This window comes from Dromiciops gliroides, chromosome 4 (genome assembly GCF_019393635.1).
Source record: "Dromiciops gliroides isolate mDroGli1 chromosome 4, mDroGli1.pri, whole genome shotgun sequence".
NCBI lineage: Eukaryota > Metazoa > Chordata > Mammalia > Microbiotheria > Microbiotheriidae > Dromiciops > Dromiciops gliroides.
In genome coordinates, this window is record NC_057864.1 from 465429868 (window position 1) to 465445813 (window position 15946).

The 15946-nt window shown below is 44.8% G+C and overlaps 1 protein-coding gene across 1 annotated transcript in view; it reads left to right on the forward strand.

The window, feature by feature from the left end:
- Window positions 1-15946, forward strand: part of RPH3AL (rabphilin 3A like (without C2 domains)) — a 181863-nt gene that overhangs the window by 49288 nt on the left and 116629 nt on the right. The window contains exon 5 of the mRNA XM_044004398.1: window positions 3509-3638. Coding sequence (XP_043860333.1) covers window positions 3509-3638 — 130 coding nt within the window. The remainder of the gene's footprint in view (window positions 1-3508; window positions 3639-15946) is intronic.

Below are 15946 nucleotides of genomic sequence, written 5' to 3' on the forward strand. Positions count from 1 at the left end.
TTTCTCCACCTTTCCAGTCTTTTTTTTTTTTTTTTTTTTTTTTTGCAGGGCAATGAGGGTTAAGTGACTTGCCTAGGGTCACACAGCTAGTAAGTGTCAAGTGTCAGAGGCTGGATTTGAACTCAGGTCCTCCTGAATCCAAGGCCAGTGCTTTATCCACTGTACCACCTAGCTGCCCCTTTCCAGTCTTTTTACAGCTCAGACCTCCTTCCCCCAATGTAGTCTCCAATCCAGTGACACTGGCCTCCTTGTTGTTCCCCAGTCCAGACCCTCCATCTCCATTTTCATTGCCCATCTCTATGTTTGGAATGCCCCATCGAGAAGAGCAGTACAGTAACAGTGATAATAGCTGATATTTATATGTTTCTTTAAAGGTTATAAAACACTTTTACCTCGGTTAAAGGGCACATAGTTTGCAACTGACAGTGTGGGACTTGGAGCCATAAGATCTGGGTTCAAATCTCTGCTCTCCCCCCTCTATATGATCTTGGGCAAATCATAACACCATGAAATCTTAGATTTAAAACTGGAAAGGGGGGCCACTGGCGCAGTGGATAAAGCACTGGCCTTGGATTCAGGAGGACCTGAGTTCAAATCCAGTCTCAGGCACTTGACACTTACTAGCTTTGTGACCCTGGACAAGTCACTTAACCCCAGTTGCCTCACCCCCCCCCCAAATAAAATAAAACTGGAAAGGATTTAAGTCTATTAACTACCATATTAAAGAATGCTCCAAATCACTAATGATAAGATAAATGCAAATCAAAACAATCCTGAGATCTCACCCGGAAAATTGGCAAAGATGACAAAAGAAGACAATCATCAGTGTTGGAGGAGTTGTAAAAGATAGGCCTACTGATACATTGTTGGTGGAGCTGTCAAATGCTACAACCATTTTGGAAAGCAATTTGAAATTATGCAAATAAAGTGACTAAAATGTCCATACCCTTTGACCCAGAGAGTCCACTACTGGGCATATTCCCTAAGGAGGCCATTGATAAGAATAAAGTCCCCATATTCGCCAAATATTTATTACAGCACTTTTTGTGGTAGCAGGGAATTGGAAACAAAGTAGATGCCCGTCAACTAGAGAATAGCTAAATAAATTGTGGGATTTTACTGTGCTGTCAGAGAGGATGAATGTGATGAATACTGAGAAATATGGAAGGTCTTAAATGAACTGATATAAAGTGAAGTGAGCAGAACCAAGACTGCAACAAAGTAATTGGGAAGACCAGCCGCTCAGCAGTAAAATATGAATTTTGCAAAATTACAAAGACCAAATCTGGCCTCAAAGAACTGTGAGAAGACACCTCTCCCCCAACTTCTTTACAGAAATGAGGAGGTCATGGGCATGCAACAATGAATATCTTATCAGACTTCTTTTCTTTTGGATGTATTGATTAATCTTGCTCATTTTTTCTCTCTTTCTCTTTTAATTAAAAAAAAGTCCCATGTGAAATTACTCTCTGGAAGGGAGGAGGAGAAATATAGGGAGATAATAAAAATAATGTAAAAACAAAAGATATCAATAAAAATTTATTTTAAAAAAATAGAACCTCAAGGGGACCTCAAGGTCTTCCAGTCTACTTTACAGACAAGGAGACCAACTTGCCCCAAGGTCACACACGGACTAAAGATTTGGACTCAAGTCCTCTAACTCCAAATCGAGTGTTCTTTCCACCATGAGTTCATTAGCCTCTCTGGGCCTCAGTTTCTTTCTTTCTTTTTTTTTTTTGTGGGGCAATGGGGCTTAAGTGACTTGCCCAAGGTCACACAGCTAGTAAGTGTCAAGTGTCTGAGGCCGGATTTGAACTCAGGAACTTCTGAATCCAGGGCCGGTGCTTTATCCACTGCGCCACCTAGCCGCCCCCGAGGGCCTCAGTTTCTTAATCTGTAAAATGATGGTGTTGGACTACAAGTCCCCTAAAGTCCCTTCTAGTGCTAAACAAGAGATCTTTGCTCTCAGTTGAGCCTCACTACAGATCATTTGTTCTCACTTTACAGATGGGAAAACTAAGACATGGGAGGTACAGGAACTTGCTTGTGGTCACATTCATAGTAAGTAGGTACCAGAAGGAGGATTTGAACCCAGGTCTCTCCTGGCTCCAAATGAGATGCTCTTCCCACTACGTTACATTGCCCCCAAATGAGACAAAGACTCGGCAGAGAGAAGGCTTGTCTTAAGCTGCTGTTCTGGCCTTGGAGTCTGGCAGATAGGCTGTTTTGTGCTTGTGGTGTGGTCACAAATCCGATCTCTGGGTGGGCTCGCAAGCTTTGCTGTGCTCCATGGCCCCTTGGTAAAAACTTGTTGACTTGATGATTAAAGGGTCACGGGTTCGTGGGTTTGGAACCAAAAGGGAATGTGGATCTTGAGTCCGATCCCTTCATTTTCCAGATGAGGAAACTGAGGTACAAGAAGTAAAGTGACTTGGCCAACATCACATAGGTGACACTGTGGGGCAGCTAGATGGCGCAGTGGATAAAGCACCAGCCCTGGATTCAGGAGGACCTGAGTTCAAATCCGGCCTCAGACACTTGACACTTACTAGCTGTGTGACCCTGGGCAAGTCACTTAACCCTCATTGCCCCACAAAAACAAAACAAAAAAAACATAGGTGACACTGAGTCAGGATTTGAACTTGGGTCTTGTGTTCATTCTACTAACCTGCCTCAACTTTGAGTGGAGAGAGCACTAAATCTGCTGTTTGAACCTAGCAAATTCCTTCACCTCTCTGGTCTGTAATTTCTCCATCTATATAAACAGAGGATTGGAGATGTTGGACTATGTAGGCCTTTCGCCCATGTAGAGAACTTCCTCTGCTAGTGCAGGTCAGTGTCATTTCTCCAGTTTATAGTCTCTTGATTTTTGGGGGGGGGGTGAGGCAATTGGGGTTAAGTGACTTGCCCAGGGTCACACAGCTAGTTAGTGTCAAGTGTCTGAGGCTGGATTTGAAGTCAGGTCCCCCTGAATCCAGGGCCAGTGCTCTATCCGCTGTGCCATCTAGCTGCTCCTGGTCTCTTGATCTTGTTTAGGCCACTGAGAGCTTTAAGTAACTTGTCCAGGGTCACTTAATCATTATGTATCAGAGGTAAGACTTGAACCCAGGACCTCTAGGCTTTGGGGCTTGGTCTGCTAGGCTGTCTCTCATCTCAAAGGAATGGATGGCAAATGGGGAAGTTTAGAGAGGAAGTAGAGTAGCTTTAAGGGAAAGATGGGGGGCCCTGTTGGTTCTCTTAAGTTGTTTGAGGGTAACTGGTCTTCCTGGTAAAAACCATTTTGGTCTTGCTGCCCATCTTTTTCCCTCCCCATATCCCTTCCCCAGTCCCCTAATGGGGGCTGCCTTTCTGGAGGTCTCTCCCTTTCAAAATGAGTCTGGGCCCTGTGCCCAAAGGGTCAGGGACTGTGTTCTCTGGGCAGCAGTGGGGAGGCGGTGTGGTGGTGTGGCGGGTGGGCTCCTGTAGAGATCCCATCCCTCCTGTTTCCTTAACCTCCCTTGTCCTGCAGGAAACTGGTTGAGCGACTGGAGAATATGAGGAAGAACGTTATGGGGAACGGTCTCTCCCAATGCTTTCTGTGTGGGGAGCCCCTGGGCCTCCTGGGCAGCGCCTCAGTCTTCTGCCAGGACTGCAAGAAGGTATGGCTCCCTGAGCTGCTCTGTTTGGTCTGTAAGACACATTATGTGTTGGGTGCCATCTTGTTCAGGGGCTGATGCGGACAAGATGGCTAATACCCTCTCCCACCTGCCCAGAACCTGACTACCCTCTGTAGAGAAATGGTGGCCTCGGTGTGCGGTGTCCTGGATATAGCCACTAATAGAAATAGGCAGCCAGGCAACCTGTGGATCAAGTAGTGGACGTGGAGTCTAGAAGACCCGAATTCGATTCCTGCCCCAGATACTTATTAGGTGTGAGACTTTGGGCAAGTCACTTAATCTCTCCCATCCTCAGTTTTCTCATCTGTAAAAATGGAGATAATAACAGCACCTCCCTCCCTAGGCTGTGGTAAGAATCAAATGAAATATCATGTGTAAAGCACTTGGCAGCCTTGGAGTCAGTATATACATGTTAACTATTATTACATGTGTGTGTTCTCCCTGTTAGAACAGAAGCCTCTTCACAGCAGGGACTATTTTGGCTTTCCCATTATATCCTCCCAGCTCAGTACTATACCTGGTACACAGTTGGTGCTTAATAAATGTTTGTTCATGAAGTGAGGAGGGAGGAGAGAGACAGGGAGACCGATGTGGGGGGAGAGACACAGACACGCAGAGACAGAGGTGTGTTGGCCAGGCAGAGAAGGTTTGGGTTTAGCCCGAGGGGGGATCTGCAGGATCCAGGTGCTGGGTGCTGAGCTCAGCAGCCTCAGATGATAGGATGGCCTGTGTTTCTGAGCTGGGATGCTTTGCCTCTAGCCGCCCTCCCCATTTTATTCTGTGTTCAGGAGGCTCACAGTGAACAGGAGTCATAGAACCATAGTGTTCAAGAGCTGGAGGAGATATTGGAGGTTATCTACTGTAAAGTCTTCATTTTTCACAAGAAGAAAATGAGACCCCAGTGGTTGTGACTTACCCAAGGTCACACTGATAGTAAGGGGGTGGAGACAGGATTTGAATTCAGACCCTCTGACTCCAAATGACTGCACAATGCTTCTTCAGCCAGGTCTGTGCTTTTTATGCTACAGGATGGATCCTCTCCTGGGCCTTGGCTTGGTCAGTTGGGTCCAGTGAAATTCCTATTTTCTTACTATAGAATGGAATCTCCTTGAGGTCAGGGGCTCTGCTTTTACCTTTGAGCCCCCAGGGGCTTAGCAGAGTGCCTGCTCCATAGTCAACTCCTAATAAATCCTTACTGACTGACTGACTGACTCCCAGTGTTGGGGTTTGAATCTAGCATATGGATTGCCTGATGATCCCATCCCAGTAACGAGTCCCTGCTACCATCATGAGTCAGGGATCTCCTTCCCATGTAATTCCTTCTTTCCCTACATGACGACCCAGGAGGGCAGGTGTAGATTTGGTGGGTTTGAGTCCAGCAAACCTGGCCGTGGGGTTATGGAACCCTGATGTAGCAAGGGTTGCCTATTTAGGCTGTATTTATCCCCGTGGTTCAGAAGGTTCCCTCTCTTTACCTCTACCTCATGGAATCCCTCTCTTCTGACCAAGGGCCCTCCTCTCTATGAGACCCATCCTGATTCTGTCCAGTGGCCAGTGCTTCCTTTGCAAAATCACCCCAGACTTATTGTGTGTGCATTTATACAGGTCTGTGTTGTTTTCTGCCAAGAGAGTGTAAGCTCGTTGAGGGCAGGACAGTTCCATTTTTGTCTTTGTGGCTCTAGCACCTGGTATAGCGTTGGGCACATAGCAGGTGCTTAAAAAATACCTGGTTGGGGCAGCTAGGTGGTGCAGTGGATAGAGCACCTGCCCTGGAGTCAGGAGGACTTGAGTTCAAATCCGACCTCAGACACTTAACACTTACTAGCTGTGTGACCTTGGGCAAGTCACTTAACCCCAATTGCCTCACCAAAAAAACCAAAAAACCAAAAACACACGCAAAAAAACCTGGTCATTGATTGACATATTTAGTCTCGAGGCCATCTGGAGGGTGCCATCACATACTGATCCTGCCTTAGTCTCTGGGCCTTATCTTCTTGGAAGGTTGTCACCTGGGCCTGGGTATGAGCCTGTCATGAGTGCATCTGTTCTAGAGGACTTCAGGGCTATATTGATGTGACTGTCCCATGATGTTCTTTGACCACAGTAATGTCTGACTCAACAGGAGTGTCATGGAATGAATGCCCACAATCCTCTTTCTCAGACATGGTGATGGTTCTCTGGCTGTAGTGGCTTAGGACGTTCAAAATATTGAAAAGTCAACCTGGCTAAAGAAGAGAGCCCACTGAATGGGTCTGTGGCCTGGCTTATTGCCAGTGTACAGTACTATATAGGTTTTTGTGGTCAGCATGGGGGACAGGAAACTATCCTGGAAATAAAATGCTCTGTCCCTATCCCAAGGGGGGCTTATAGCCCAGCGGGAAGCTATATACCACACACAAACACACATGCTACAAGACAGTCAGTGAGTCAACAAGCTTTTTTTTTTCAATCTTAATAGTATTTTATTATTTTCCAGTTACATGTAAAGGTAGTTTTCAACATTTTTTTTTCAGGGGGTGAGGTAATTGGGGTTAAGTGACTTGCTCAGGGTCACACAGCTAGTGCATGTCAAGTGTCTGAGGCTAGATTTGAATTCAGGTCCTCCAGAATCCAGGGTCAATGCTCTATTCACTGCGCCACCTACCTGTCCCTCAACATTTGTTTTTTGGGTTTTTTGTTGTTGTCGTTGTTGGTTTTTTTTTGTTTTTTGTTTTTGTTTTTTTAGTGAGGCAATTGGGGTTAAGCGACTTGCCCAGGGTCACACAGCTAGTAAGTGTTAAGTGTCTGAGGCCGGATTTGAACTCAGGTACTCCTGACTCCAGGGCCGGTGCTCTATCCACTGTGCCACCTAGCTGCCCCAACATTTGTTTTTATAAGATTTTGAGTTCCAAATTTTTCTCCCTCCCTCTCCTCTCCCCAAGACAGCAAGCAATCTGATATAGGTTATATACGTACAATTACATTAAACATTTCTACATCAGTCGTGTTTTGAAAGAGGAATTAGAACAAAGGGGAGAAAGATCAAAAAAGAAAAAAAGTAGAAACATTATGGTTCAATCTGCATTCAGAACCCACAGTTCTTTTTTCTGAATGTGGAAAGCATTTTTCATCATGAGTCCTTTGGAATTGTCTTAGGTCATTGTACTGCTGAGAAGAGCCAAGCCTATCACAGTTGATCATCACACAATGTTGCTGTTACTGTGTACAGTGTTCTCCTGGTTCTGCTCGCTTCACTCAACATCAGTTCACTTAAGTCTTTGCAGGGTTTTTGTGTGTGTGACATACCCCATTTCCCCCGATTTGGGAGTCTTGTTTTTAAAATGCATAAAGTTAAAGTATTACAAAAGAAACGAAATAACTGGAAAGCACTTGGCAGCATCTGGCACATACTAAACTCTATATAAATATTAACTATTGTTGTTGTTATTATTACTTAGAGGAAGCCTTGGGTTCAAATGCCTCCTCGGACTCATCCTGGCTGTGTGATCCTGGATGAGACTGTGAGTCATGGAGAAGGTGCTAATTTGAGCTGTTTAGAAGGAGTTTCCACAAAATTTATTCTCTCTCTCTCTCTCTCTCTCTCTCTCTCTCTCTCTTTTTTGGTGAGGCAATTGGGGTTAAGTGACTTGCCCAGGGTCACACAGCTAGTAAGTGTCAAGTGTCTGAGGCTGGATTTGAACTCAAGTCCTCCTGAATCCAGAGCCAGTGCTTTATCCACTGTGCCACCTAGCTGCCCCAAATTTATACAATATTAATGAAAAACAAGGCTTATTCCTCTTATGGTAGCTCTAGAAAGATGAATAACTCCTCATTAGAAAGAAGGAAGATTTATTGGAGTATATGAAAAGCAAGTTACAAATCTCTAGAAATGCTTTTTGGAACAAACAGACCTCTTTTAAAACAGTAATAAAGGCCACCCATAGATATCTGATACTGGAATTGCTGAATGGAAGCCCAAATGCTTTTTACCTTGACAGAGTCCCAGAGTGGAATCAAAAGACCCTCTGTGGGCGACAAGCACAGGAACTCAACCAACAAAATGGTGACAAGAGGCTGATTTGTTGGTGGATTTGTTTATAGAAATGGAGTAAGGATTTTTTTTTTCCCTTTGTGGGGCAATGAGGGTTAAGTGACTTGCCCAGGGTCACACAGCTAGTAAATGTCAAGTGTCTGAGGATGGATTTGAACTCAAGTCCTCTTGAATTCAGGGCTGGTGCTTTATTCTCTGTGCCACCTAGCTGCCCCCTTGTTTATAGAAATGGAAGGGTTTATGAGAATGATTCAGGATCAGGTCTTTGCCACCAGAGATTACAGGACGGTTGTCCTTGAGGAGCATGTCCTTCTTTATCAGCTTATGTAGTAAAATGGTGTGCATGTCCTTTAATGTGTCATGGCAGGTTGCAAAAATTGGACATCTAATATTTTCACATCATGTTTCCTTCCTAGAAAGACCCACTTGAGTGGCTAGAGTCATCCACCAGAACCTTGCTGTTCATTACAAACAAATATGACAAATACAAACTTGAGTTTATCAGAGTTACCTGACAAATGCAAGATGACAAATACGAAATACCCAAATATCCTTGAGAATTCAGTGAATAAGCCATTTTGGAATCAGAGCATAGACAGAGCTGCTGCCCACAACCACCCTGATGTTGTTCCATAAAAATTAAAGAATAGGAGCAGCTAGGTAGTGCAGTGGATAGAGTACTGGCCCTGGAGTCAGGAAGACTGGAGTTCAAATTTGACCTCAGACACTTACTAGCTGTGTGACCTAGCCCCAATTGCCTCACACAAAAATTAAAGAATAGAGGTTATCATATATACCCATACTCTCCAAACCTAATAATAATAATAATAATAATAATAATAATAATAATAACAATAATAATAATAGCTAGCATTCACATAGCAATATAAGGTATGCAAAGAGCTTTACAAATATTATCTCATTCAATCCTCACAATAACCCGGGGAGGTAGGTACTTTTAGTAATAATGATTCATTTTACAGTTGGGGAAATTGAGGCAAACAGGAATTAAGTCACTGAGTTTCCACCTGCTTCAGTTTTCTCATCTGTTAAATGGGGATGATAATAGCATCCATCTCCCAGGATTGTTGAGGATCAAATGAGATATTTGTAAAGTCTTTTGCTCAAATAGAAAATTATCGATAATAATAATAATAATAATAATACCTCCCAGAGTTGTTTTTAAGGATAAAATGCAATATTTATAAAGTGCTTTGCAAACCTTGAAATTCTGTCAATGTTATTAATACTATTAAAAATCTTCACATCGAAAAGATAAGAGTGTGATGATAATAAGGAAGAGGAAACAGCAGCTGCGTACCAATGGTTGATTATTTTTACGCTGGTGGGAGCAAAGGGCTCAGCGCTGCTTAAACTTAGGTTGCTTCTAGAACTTTCTCTCCCATAGTTCTGCAGCCTTCATCCTAGGAGCAGGGAATCCCTAGGAGGAAAGAATCCTGTCTCCTTCCCCGTTCCTATTGTGTGTCTTGAGTGAGTGGGGGAGGGAAGAAAGCACATTCCCTGCCCTCCTTTCCCTTTTCCTTGATTAATTTGAGCTTCTTCAGCTGTGCAGAGGCTGGAGTTTGTTGGTGTAATAGACAGGTCTTTCGGTTCTGAGTTCTGCAGTGAGTAGTTGGCAGGTGGGAGGTCCTCAGCAGGTGAAGAGTAGATGCAGCTGCTTGGCGGAGGAGCCAGCAGGCTGAGGCAACTGCATCAACCCCACGGAAGGATGTTTGCCTCAGATGCCGTGGGAAGGAGGACTGTGTGAAGTGCATGTCCTCATTCACACTCAGGTTCCCGAATCCCTCTGCCCCTACCTGCCTCATGGTGTACCAATGCCCAGGTTCTGTTCAAGCTGCCCCCAAGGGGGACATGGGGCAGGGAGAGGGAGGTCCCTTCTCCAGAGAGCAGAGGGGAATGAGGCACCTGTGCAGTGCCTGCTTTTCTGGTACTTGTAATGGAAGGGGCAGGGGTGGGGAGGGAGGAGAGGTCCTCAGAGGAGAAGGGTGTGGGCTATATCCCAGGTACCTAGCACCGAGTGTACAAATAAAACTTAATGTCCCTAAGGGTTAGGGCTGTGATTTATTTACTTTTGTTTGTATACTTAGTACCTGTCAGTCAACAAATATTGATTAAACTCCTACTATGTGCCAGGCAATGTGTTAAGTGCTGGGGATACAAAAAAAAGAGGCAAAAGATAGTCTCTGCCCTCGAGGAGCTCTTAGTCTAATGGGGGAGACAACAAGCAGACAAATATGTACAAACAAGATATATTCAGGGAAAATAGGAAATAATTAAGTGAGGAAGGCACTAGAATGAAGACAACAGGCTAGGAAAGGCTTCCTGTGGAAGATGGGATGCTGTTTGGGACTTAAAGGAAGCCAGGGGAGTTTAGTAATGCTTATTATGTCAGTTAATGTTTATATGAATGAATGAATGAATGAATGAATGAATGAATGAATGCACCAATGCCTTATGGGACCCCTCCTCAGTGTGTAGAGAGCTCCATGCTAGGTGCTTCTTGAGTTGAGCTAATGGGAAGAATTCATAACGGACCCTCTTCCTCAGAAATTTTTTTAGGGGGGGTGGGATAGGAGGAAGGACAATCCGACCTGATTTCACTGATACAGAAGATTCCTAGTTAGGAAACTCTCCCAATGCAGATCGGCACCTGTTCTGCATCTTCTAGTCTAAGAGGGTTGCCTAGCTCACTGAGAAGTGAAGTGACTTGCCTGGGGTCACACAGAACATTTGTGTCCTGGGCAGCATTGGAACCTGGGTCTTTCTGACTCAGAGGCCACCTCCCTTTCCTTTCCACCAAAGAAGGCCTTTATGGCTGTCCAAGTAGGAGACATGGTAGAGCAGCTGGATGCTGCCGAAGACCTGAGTTCAAATCCTGCCTTAGCTATTTACTAGCAGTGTGACCCTGGGCAAGTTATTTTTCTCTACCTCATCTGTCTCCTCTGGAAAATCAGGGGTAGTATTTATTAGTCTCTGGAGTCCCTTCTGGCTCTAAATTGATGCTCCTAAGGTAGCATAGTAAATAAAGTCATTTCTTTCTTTTGACACTCTCAACATTCACCCATTCTTCCCCCAACTCTCCCAGGCCCCTAAGGAATGTACCAAAGGGACATCACCATATGCGAGAAGGGTGCTGAGTGGTAATCCACTAGGGGGAGCATGGGATGCACAGAAATTTGGCATGACTTCTTTCCCTGGGTGGGTATTAATCAGTGCATCAAGGCAAGGCATTTGTAGTCGGGAGAGGACTGTCCTCAGCCATCACTAGACCATAACTCTTCGATGGAATCAGCCTCACCTTTCAGCCCTGCTCAAACCCTACTCTAATTGTGCCCATTGGTGCCTGATCTTTGTGGGCCTCATTATTTCTGGGCCGCAGCAGAGAGGATGGGGCATGGGATGGTTAATTGGGTAGCCCTTGGTGTCTTAATTGCTCAGGAGTTGAATCAGCCAGCTATCATTCTAATTTGCAGCCCAGATTGGTGGGAGATCTGATGGCTGAGCCACTTCGCCATGAGGCTTTAAAAACCCACTTGCCTGACGTTGACTCACGGTGCAGAAAGAATTGGATTTCCCTCAGTCTCCTCAAAAGGAATGCGTTCCATTCTGTGGACCCAGCTGTCTGGCAGGATGCTGTGCTTAAGTGATACCAGATGCACGTAGGGCTGGCGGAACAGAGCAGGACGGCATCTGGAAAGAGATGTGATGATTTGTGTGTGTTGGGGGGGGGTCCCAGCTTTGAGACATGCTCCGTCTGTGGTTCTGCCCTGAATGGCTAATGGAGATATTACTTGTGAAGACTCCCCAAAGGCTTCCCCCACTGGTAACTTGCTCCTAGTGATCTCTGTAACTTTAAAAAAATAAAAAAAATTTTTTTTCTTTCTTTTTCTTTCTTTTTTTTTTTTGGTCTCTGTAACTGAAGGCCAGGCCTGATCTAGGTTACAGGGGACCCCCTAGAAGAAGGGAAGGTAAAGGCTTGTCCAAAGGGCTGTCACTGCTCAACCTCCCTTCCTGGAAGATTTATGTCTGCTCTGAATAGAAGGGTAAAGGATGTGACCACTAAAAAGTTCAAGAGACATAGTTTCTGGGTAATTTAATAATTTTATTCATAAGGCCAGCAGGTTATTAATAAAGGGATGGTCATTTGGCTATCTCTCTTAGACCCTTTGAAGAGGAGGTATTCCTGAGAAATGCCTGACCACCTCTGATTGATTAATCAAATGGGAGGTGGGCTATCTTGGGTACTTCATGTAAGGTCACTCAAATCTTGGTCAAAGAGACATCAATTTCTATTTCACCTGTCTTGATAATAGGGAGAATCAACATTTTCCCAGGACCTATCTGAGCAAACACGATGAGCAGGAATACACCCATTAGCCTACACTTACAATTTCTTATACTGTCTGATTAGATCTTGGCCTGGGTAAATCTTTGAGAGATTTCCCACACTGCTTGATTTCTGGATGAAGAAGTAGAAAAGGGGGTGGGGGAACCATGGTCCTAATATAGTAACTAGTTATTAATTATAAGAGAGAAATATTCATTTCTCACAAGGATAAAGACTGGACTTGTGAGCTCATAGTAGAGGTAACTCCCAGGTAAGGAAATTCAAACTGTGAATGCTGGTCTATACATCGTCTGTAGATGACAATAGTCTCAGAGAGTTGCCTGGGACACAGGTTAAGGAATGAGGATGGCGGTGAGGATGACGATAAAAGCAAGGCTTACAGAGTGCTTTACATATAATTTCATTTTATCCTCACCACTCTGGGAGGTAGGTACTAATCCCTACTTTATAAATGGGGAAACTGAGGCTATTTGAAGTAAAGTGACTTGTCCAGAGTCATATAACTAGTATATATCTGAGGCCAGATTTGAACTCAGAGCTTCCTGATTTTCAGTCCTGTACTCCATCTACTACACACACCACCTAACTTCCAATCCAGCTAAAATTAGTGACTTGTCCAAGGTCACACAACCAGTAGGATTTTCTAAACCCTGGTTTTCCTGGTGTGGAAGTCAGTCCTCTCTCCTCTGTGTGAAGAGAGGGACAAGAATTCTATCAGCTTTTGAGACCTGGAACATTTTCTTCTGTCTGTTATGAGGACTCCTTTGTGTGGTGTAGACCAGGAAGTATTTTGCAAACCACCTTCCTAGAAGCCCTGAGCATCTTGCCCCACTTTTCTTCCCAGAAGACTCTTCTCTAGGAAGTGTGCAGAGCTCATTATAGATTTTAGATAAGGACTGTTTTCCCAATAACAGCACCAGGGCCTGGCCTCAGCAAAATTAAACTAAGTGGTTTATTGGGTGGACTGGCAGCAGGCAGAGCCTGGGCCTGGGCCAAGTAGCTTCTGTCTATCCTCTAGGGTCCCCCTCCCCCAATTTCAGATTCCTTCTCAGTGTCCAACAGTTCCTAGTGGCCTTAATATCTTCTTCCCAGAGTTTTTTTTTTTTTTTTTTAGTGAGGCAATTGGGGTTAAGTGACTTGCCCAGGGTCACACAGCTAGTAATTTGTTAAGTGTCTGAGGCTGGATTTGAACTCCGTTACTCCTGACTCCTGGGCCGGTGCTCTATCCACTGTGCCACCTAGCCGCCCCCTTCCCAGAGTTTTTAAAAGAGGATTGAGGTAGAGGATGATTATAACACTGAGACATGAGGCTATAGTGGTAGAATCTGGGGGATGGTGGGGACCAGCCCCAGAATCTCATATCACAGGTCATCAGCAACTCCAGGCACTCAGGGCATAGATACAGGAAACAGTCTACTCTCTGGTAAAGGTAACTTTCCCTGTCATAGGAACATAGGGTTTGATCTGGAAGGGACCTTGGGGTCATTCAGTCCAACCCCCTACCCTCTCATTTTACTCAGTTGTTCAGTCATGTCTGACTATTCATGACCCCATTTGGAGTTTTCTTGGCAAAGATACTGGAGTGGTTTGCCATTTCCTTCTCCAGCTCATTTTACAGATGAGTAAACTGAGGCAAGCAGAGCTAAATGAATTGCCCAGAGTCATTCAGCTAGTAAGTGGTCAGATTTGAACCAGGTCTTCCTGAATCCAGGCTTGGCATGGAAGGCTTGTTGAACTTGACTTAAATGAGAGGAGAAAAATAGCATCAGTCTAAAGGAACTTGCCTCCCTTTGACCACTTTCAGTACCCACTCCAAAAATAGAACGAGGTAGATTTTTTTCTTCGATCTTGATTTAGTGGCTGGTGGATGCGGGAGGACTCGGGTCCTCTCTTGACCCTGCGCGCTAATCTCTTGCTGCTCAGCTCTTCCAGCTCAGTATGATAAAAGCAACAGGGTCCTAGACTAATAGGTCTTTATCTGAGCCATGCCTGACTCTGCTCCCTTCCTGGGCCTAATTCAGATGTGCCTGGTGCCCCAATTTGTTCCTTATTATGAAGGCAGATTTTATTTCCTAAATTCTCAGACGAAAAAAAATTGCCCTAAGTCATCTGCTTTGCGGGGACCTGTCTGCCGGTGGATGCAGAAGCTGTTTAGTTCCCACAGGCTGAGCACAATAGAGTATCAGGTGGTTTTTGTGAGCATTCTGCATCCTGCCCTTTGGGGTGCCTGCTGCCACAAAGGTGGATGGGGAAGGCGGCTCTTTATAAAACAGCCTCTTGGTCTCCTGCCCCTTTGTACTGCCTTTTTCCAGATGAGAGAAGCAGAGGATGGGCCCTTAATGAAGAGGCTTGTGGTGGAGGCCTGGAGCTTTTGGCTTTTTAGAAAGCCAGAAACATCCATCCATCCACCCACCCTTCCTTCCATCCACCCATCCATCCATCCTTCCTTCCTTCCTTCCACCCCTCCACCCATCTATCCACCCATCCATCTATCCATCCATCCACTCACCAACCAATAAGCTGCTCTGTGCACATTGCTGGGAATAAAAATAGAAGTGAGACAGATCATGGGTGAGGGGTTGAGAATGAGTAGATTTAAAACAATTGTTTTTCTAAGCACTCATTGTATACTGTGCACCCTGCTAAGAACAGGGGGTTAGAAATACAAAAAGGGAAACAGTCCTTGCCCTCAATGAGCTTACATTTTAATAGAGGAAATACCAAGATAAGGGAGTAACTGCCACAGAGGGAAATCCCAGCAATGGTGAGGAGATAATGGAAATCTTACTGTGCAGTCAACTGTCAAGTGTCTGCACTGAATTTGGTGTCAGATGATATAGAAATTGTGATAACTTGCATTTGTAGAGCACATTTGCATGGGGTAGCTGGGTGATGTAGTAGACAGAGCACCAGGTCTGGAATGAGGAAGACCTGAGTTTAAATTCACCTTCAGACACTAGCTAGCTGTGTGACCCTGGGCAAGTCCCTTGACCCTATTGACCTCAGTTTCCTCATCTGTAAAATGAGCAGGAGAAGGCAATGGCAAACCACTTCGATATTTTTGCCAAGAAAACCTGAAATCAGGTCACAAAGAGTTGGACATGACTGAACCACAACAACATAGAGGCACATAATGCATTCTTATAAATATTAAAAAAAAAACATTAGAGGCAACCTGGTGTGGTGTGTTGTGTTAGAGAGCATGCCTAAGAGTGAAGAAAGCTTTCAGATGCTTCCTCTGACACATGCTGACTGACAGCATGATCTAAGTCAAGTCATTTACCTCCAAGGGTGCTAGGAACCTCCTGGAGATTTCCTGGGTAAAGAGAGTTTCCTCACCTGAGAAGTTCTGTGCCAATGAAATCACATCTCTAGTCCTTATCCCTTCCACAAATGAAGAAACTGAAAGGAATTCAGCCTCCAGCTAAGATGGCATCATATATATTTTTTAAATTTTGAAGCTTTTACAAAGGGGGCATTTTCTCTGAAAGTATGGCAAGAAGAGAAATACATACATCCCGCCCCCCACTCCCAAACCTGGGCACCCACTCTTCCTTCTCCCACCTCGGTCCTCAGGGAAAGTGTGCTTAAACTTAGCACATTTATTTTGCAAGGCAATGAGGGTTAAGTGACTTGCCCAAGGTCACACAGCTAGTAAGTGTCAAGTGTCTGAGTCCAGATTTGAACTCAGGTCCTCCTGAATCCAGGGCTGGTGCTTTATCCACTGCGCCACCTAGCTGCCCCTAGCACCCTTTTTTTGTGAGGCAGTTGGGGTTAAGTGACTTGCCCAGGGTCACACAGCTAGTAATTTGTTAAGTGTCTGAGGCTGGATTTGAACTCAGGTCTTCCTGAATCCAGGGCCAGTGCTCTATCCGCTGTGCCACCTAGCTG